Source organism: Pseudopodoces humilis, chromosome 8 (assembly GCF_049639895.1).
Source record: "Pseudopodoces humilis isolate 2021_Gansu_Grassland_sample_001 chromosome 8, ASM4963989v1, whole genome shotgun sequence".
NCBI classification, from domain to species: Eukaryota; Metazoa; Chordata; class Aves; order Passeriformes; family Paridae; genus Pseudopodoces; species Pseudopodoces humilis.
In genome coordinates, this window is record NC_142207.1 from 16077029 (window position 1) to 16083028 (window position 6000).

The 6000-nt window shown below is 41.5% G+C and overlaps 1 protein-coding gene across 2 annotated transcripts in view; it reads right to left on the reverse strand.

Moving 5' to 3' along the window:
• Nucleotides 1–250, reverse strand: part of LY75 (lymphocyte antigen 75) — a 44353-nt gene extending 44103 nt beyond the window's left edge. For both annotated transcript variants that reach the window (XM_014249528.2, XM_088058930.1), the window contains exon 1: nt 154–250. In XM_014249528.2, the coding sequence (XP_014105003.2) occupies nt 154–235 (82 nt within the window). In that variant the 5' untranslated portion in view covers nt 236–250. The remainder of the gene's footprint in view (nt 1–153) is intronic.
• Between the last annotated feature and the right edge of the window lie 5750 nt (nt 251–6000).

The window sequence follows — 6000 nt, forward strand, 5'->3', positions numbered from 1 at the left end:
CTTTACCACCCAGCGCAGCGCCCGAAGGAGCCGCCGGGGCGGAAGGCCCGTCACACCTCCCCCTGACCCGCCCGGGCGCCCGTCGGGGCGCTCCGGGACCCAGCGCACCCGCGCCCCGCCTGCCCCTCGGCCCCCGGCGGGCGGCCGGCTTACCTGCGGGGTCCCGGCGGGCCGCGCAGCACAGCAGGAGCCAGGCGAGGCCGCAGGCGCGCAGGCAGCGCCCGGCGCCCACCATCGTCCCCCGCGGCGCGCAGGCTGCGCGGAGCGGGCGCGCTGCCGGGCTCGCCGTGCCCCAGCGCCGCGCCCGCCGCTCCGCCCCATTGGGCGCCCCGCGCGCGTCACTTGTTGCCAGGAGGAAAGCGGCCCCCGAGGTTGGGGCGAGGCGGGGCCGCGGGCGGGAGCGGGGCTGCGGACGGGGGAAGTGAAGTGGCGAGCGAAAACGTGAGAGGGAAGATGAAGGGAAAAGGCGTGGAGGAAGAGAAAAAAGAGGGAAAAGTAAACGGGATAAAAATAGAGGAATTAAAAAAAAAAAAAAAAAAAAAAAAAAGTGGAAAACCCGAAGAAAAACCGGAAAAGCAGATCGAGTTGTCTCGTGGTCATTAAAGTTGAAACTAAAACAAACGAACAAGAAAACTTAGAAGCTCAGTTGGGGAAAAAGGCGAACGCGTAACTGCCAGAAGTGAAGAAAAGGCAAACGGTGAATACAATAACCTAAAATTAACAAACACGCTGAGGTAAAATATTTAAAACGGTACAAAGAATACACATCACGCTGCGATCCTCCATCCCCCCTGGCCGCGGGGCCACGTGCCACCCCCGAGGCAGGAGCTGCTAAAATTGCAATTGTCTGAGCCGTCCTTGCCGCGGATGGGGGAGGAGGGGATGGCACTGCGCAGTTGAAGTTACTGTTGCTGACAAAATTTTGCGGGTGGCTACAGGAAGTTACAGAAACCAAAAGTAAAAACACGTACGTGGCGAGAAACAACTGGCCTGAAGGAAGAAAAGAGAAAGAAGAGAAAACTGGTAGAAGCTATGTGAAATGAAATCAAGTTTATAGCTACGTGCTGTCTGATTCAATGTTTACCTGGACAGGCTGTATTGCTGTTAATTGTTATTGCTATTAAATAGATTTTTTAAATCTATTTTAAAAAAAGATTTGCAAAGTCACAAGAAAAAAGCTTTTTTTTTTTCCTAGGAAAATCTATTTTGATTAGACCTGGCAGAACCATTGTTCAGGGAAAGAAACACTAAATTTACGTAAAAGTGGGAAATGCAATGTGCTGTCTGTTTCATGCACTTCCATTGTGCCCATCATGTAGGAATGTGTACACCCGGGGACACAGGATTTGAGGGTATGCCAGGCTGGGAATTGAGTGGAAATGCAGTGAACAAAAACAGACACCTGCAAGTTAACAAATGTTCTCTCCTGCTGGAAACAGCAGAGCAACACATGGCTGCCAAGGCAGGAGCTATTTGAAAAATCAGAAATCAGGTTCAGGAAGAGAGGAGTCTGTAGATGTAGCAAAATCAAATCTTTGTTAGCAGAAATAATTCGTTTTCCAGGAAGAGCAAAGCTTTAAAGTCTCCACACAGAGAATGTGAACCAGAAATTCCCCGCTGGTGAGCCTGATACAAAAGCAAGCCATTGAAACTAAAATTAAATATGTGGTGGCATGGTGTGTCTCTTTTAAAATAAAACAAGAAGCAGGTGTGAACCCTGCATTCCCATCAATCTTTCCAAATGTGTGTTGTTATTAATGTACTGACTGTCCCAGTTTGGGGATGGTTTAGTAGAAGAGTTTCACTTTGAAATTAATAGTGTGCAGTGCATATTTACTGCATACATACCAACAATTCTGAAATTACCAGCATCCTACTTACCACACATATACCAGCAAATATGTGTATTAATAGAGGGGAGGTTCTCTAAGGTATCTCAACATATGTAACACATGCTTTCAGATACATGCTTCTCATTTCAGCTCCTTTTTTGTTTCTTGGTTTATAAAATAGTGTCTTTGATAATGCAGACTCAAACCCTGATCCTGGCTCAAAATTTAAAGAATGCTCAAGAATAGGAAAAATTGCAGTTTGCATTGGTGCCTTCTAGTTTCAGTTTGGGTTAATGTACATGTCCTCCACTTAAATTCTGTTATACATTATTGTAGGAGGAAATACAAAATGTACATCCCTTGTGAGCCCACCAACCAAACAAAATTTTTGAAAGAACATGCAGGAAAGAATGAGATTTGGTGTATGTCATGTGATAACCTATAGAACTCTAATACAGTTTTCTTTTATTGAAAAAGTGGGTTTGTGTTAAAGCTTATCAAAGTTGTAATAATGTCAAAGCCTACTTCATACAGGATTTATCCTTTATTAATGAGGCTTCTGCATTTAATATGAGCTGCACAGCAGCCATCACTCAGCATAACCAGTGAGTAGTTTCTGTATTGCAAGTCACAAGCATTGTATGTCCCTGTGAATGCCTACAGCTCACTTCAAAGCAGAGCTAATGGCTGAGCAAATTTCAACCATGCCTGTAGAGATAACCAAACACAGTTTCAGATACAGGAGGGCCCAGCCACAGAGCTCACAGTAATGCATAGCAGCCTTTTGCTTCCAAGAGGACTACTTCGCCTTTCCTAACGAGAAGCCTTTCAAGGTGCCAACATCATGACTAAGAGCCTTGTATTTCTAGCAGAAGTCTTTGTTGCTTATCAGCAGATAATTTTTTTTTGCTCTTACACCCATATATTTTTAACAAAAGCAATGCCTGTAGAAAGTGTCAACACCTGACTATCCATAAATCTCCACCCCATCTCTGTTCTTCTCACCACATGAAATAGATACTTTGCATGAGCAACCTTCCTCCTTTTGCATTCAACACATTGTAATCCTGTTTTTCTGGCTAAGTTGAGTGCATCCACATATGCCAGTGAGCACAAAGGGAATGATGGAAAAGGATTTGCTACCTACAGCATCTCATGAGAGTAGAAAGACGATCTGGATATGGTAACTTCTGCTTTTCTCTGCTTCAGCAATGACTTTGAAACTGGGACATCTGAACATAAATCACTAGTTATTTATTACATTTTTATCCTTGCAACTTGGGTGCTTACAATACCTAAGTTGTTATAGGAAAAAAAAATAAAAATCAACCAAACCAAACCCAGCAGCCACATGAAGGCTTACAGGAGTTACAGGAGCAGTTATTTCCTGAGGGAGAGGACTCTCTCCAAGAAAATCATGGTACCCACAAAGCAGCCAGCAGACAAAGATTTCAGTGCTACCTAGACCCTACTGCTAAGTTTAATATCAGAACATGGCTCTGGTTTGAGTAAAGTGCCTGCTAATCATCTAAAATATCAAATCTGGACACATTTAAAGATAGTTTAATGGAGAAGAACGTTGGAAAATTGCATCTTTTATCATAAATGCAGCTAAAAGCCAAATGATTATTTTTTGACAGATTCACAAGATACAGTTTAGTTAGACAGATACAAGTTTAGTTTGATGAGTTGATCCCATGTATGGCTATGAAAAAAGTCACTGAAATGCAAAGGGGAGGTGACAAGCATCCAGCAACTTATTTGGATAAAGAGACACTATATCCAGAGAGGTCTTTAAGCAGTAACTTCAATTTATCTTTGCATTAACTCCATCTGGATGGTCTTTTCTTCATGGACACTTACTTAACTTGCTGCCTTGTTTTTTTAAATGGATATTGAGGACTTAATTATTTTTAAACATCAAAGAATATTTTGCTTTTAGCAAAAAGGGAACACAAAGAAAGATGGCTTTTCTCCATTGTTGCTCTAGATTTCCTGTTTCCAGTTGCAGTGGCCTAACCTTTCAGCACATTGTGAAACTCGTATTGCACAGTAAACTTTAGATGGAATCAAATGCTCTCTCAGCTGAGTTTATATGTATTTTTTATATCTCTTCTATGATCTCTGTATGAATCTTGGGCACAAGTTCCGAAGTTTTGAGGTTTTTATTGAGCTTGAAGCGTTTACATTACATAGGGAGCCTTACATTTGACTCTCTTTAAGTGTCACCATTCATAATAAATACCTAGATGTTATTATAGCATTTTAGAGACTGTTCTGTTTCTTCTGCTGCATGTGGTAGATAACTTTCAGAAATAATAAAAGGCATTACAGACCTTTTTGCTGATATCAACCTCCTTTTTTACTCAAATGTGACAATGGCAACTTCTGTAGTGCTGCCTCTGTCTCTGTCCTGATGCATTTTCAAATGCTCATATTCAGGCCCACTGAAATACTAGAAACAGGTTTGGGAAATAAGACAAAGAAAGAAGTGTGGACACATCCACATTGCATGTTTGTTGATAGCAAGGAATGTCTTTCTCTGGGTGTTGGCTTGGCTTTGACTCCTGCTGCGATCTCTGTGTGCTTCTGGAACAAAGACAAAATAATATCAGCAGTACTTTAACGTTGAGACAACTGCTTGAAATTGTAAATGGTAAATTATACTCTTCTGTAGCACTCTAAAAAAGGGTCTCTGACATCTATACGGTGCATTTTCAACTGAATGTGCCTTGGTTTAGAAGGTCTACTGGCAGAGTTTATATGTTCAATCTCCAAAAAAGCTGTTCTCCCTTGTCACTGTGTCAGTATGGGATTATTACTCAAATTATGATTGTGGGAGCTGGCAAATAACATGATATTTTGTACCACATTACATTTGTTACAGAAAACATTATTTGAAGGAATGATTTAAAATAAAATCAGCTATAATTTGGAAAATTGTTTTTAAGCAAATAAAAATTAATTCAGGTAGAACTTTTAAATTTGAAAGGTGGGGGAATTTTTGGTTTTTGTTTGTTTTGGGTTTTTTTTGGTTGGGTTTTATTTTGTTCCTTAAATATGCAAAGCAGAACAATCTCCTAGAAGTGCTGAGGAAGAGCCTGTAGTTTTGGGTCTCACATGTTCCGGAGGCAAAATTCATCCCTGACTAATAGCAATCCCTAAAATGACCCAAGGGCCTTGTGTTTGACCAGGAAAGAGCAACTTTCAATAAGTAGCTGAAAGAATGGTTTAAAGGGCAAAATTACAGATTGGTCTGAGCTTGGGAGTACTTTTGAGATAAAAAGAGTCTGTACAGAAGCAGTGGACTCACTGAGGGCTAAACTGCTGTAGTTTAAAGGTTGTGATTGACTAAGATACAAACTGAGTAGCAGCAGGAGTGGGGAACTCACAGTTTAATCTGCCATCAGCAAAGGTTTGGAAACTGTGCCTTTCTGAGTGCAGGAGAGGCCAGAGAGCAAAAATAAGAATACAAATAAAAAAATAAGTAAACAAATAAAATACCTTTCAAATGGGAAGTGAAGGAGGAAACAAACACTGGGACAACACATAACTCTGTACCAATGCTAAACATCCAAAGAATAAGTGGAGGGAAATAAAATGTCTGGTCTTAGACGAAGGCAATAACATGCGACACACATTCAGGCCAGTTTAGTGCCAGAATATAAAATATACAGAAAAGGTAGAAGTCACCTCTGCTGTAATGGGATAATGAAATTTAGTAATGAGATCTTATAATCAGATCAAGTAAACAAAAGGAACCCAGTAAGTGGCAGAGAATGCCAAGGCACCAAAATGTTATCTTTAAGCATATGTAGTCCTGAGTCTGCCGCTTGCCTGCCTGACCAGAAGGACAGAGAGAGCATGCTGAGAATGATCAGATGGGCAAAGAAGTTGGGAAATACAACCAGCACTGTACTTCAGATAACCTCCATGTTGTCTGGACACTGCAGCATTGTTATGTAACACAGACTACATTAGACTCCATCAATGCTGCTTCACAGAGCAGTAAATCAGTAAATGAGGTAACTTGATGGAAAAACTAAAGTCTAGCAAGCCTAACATCAGTAGCAGGCAAAGCAGTAGAAGAGTTAGTGCAGAGAAAGAGTTAATGTGCACCTGGATAAACGTGATCTATTTGGGCAGTGCCAATGCATCTTCTCTAAAT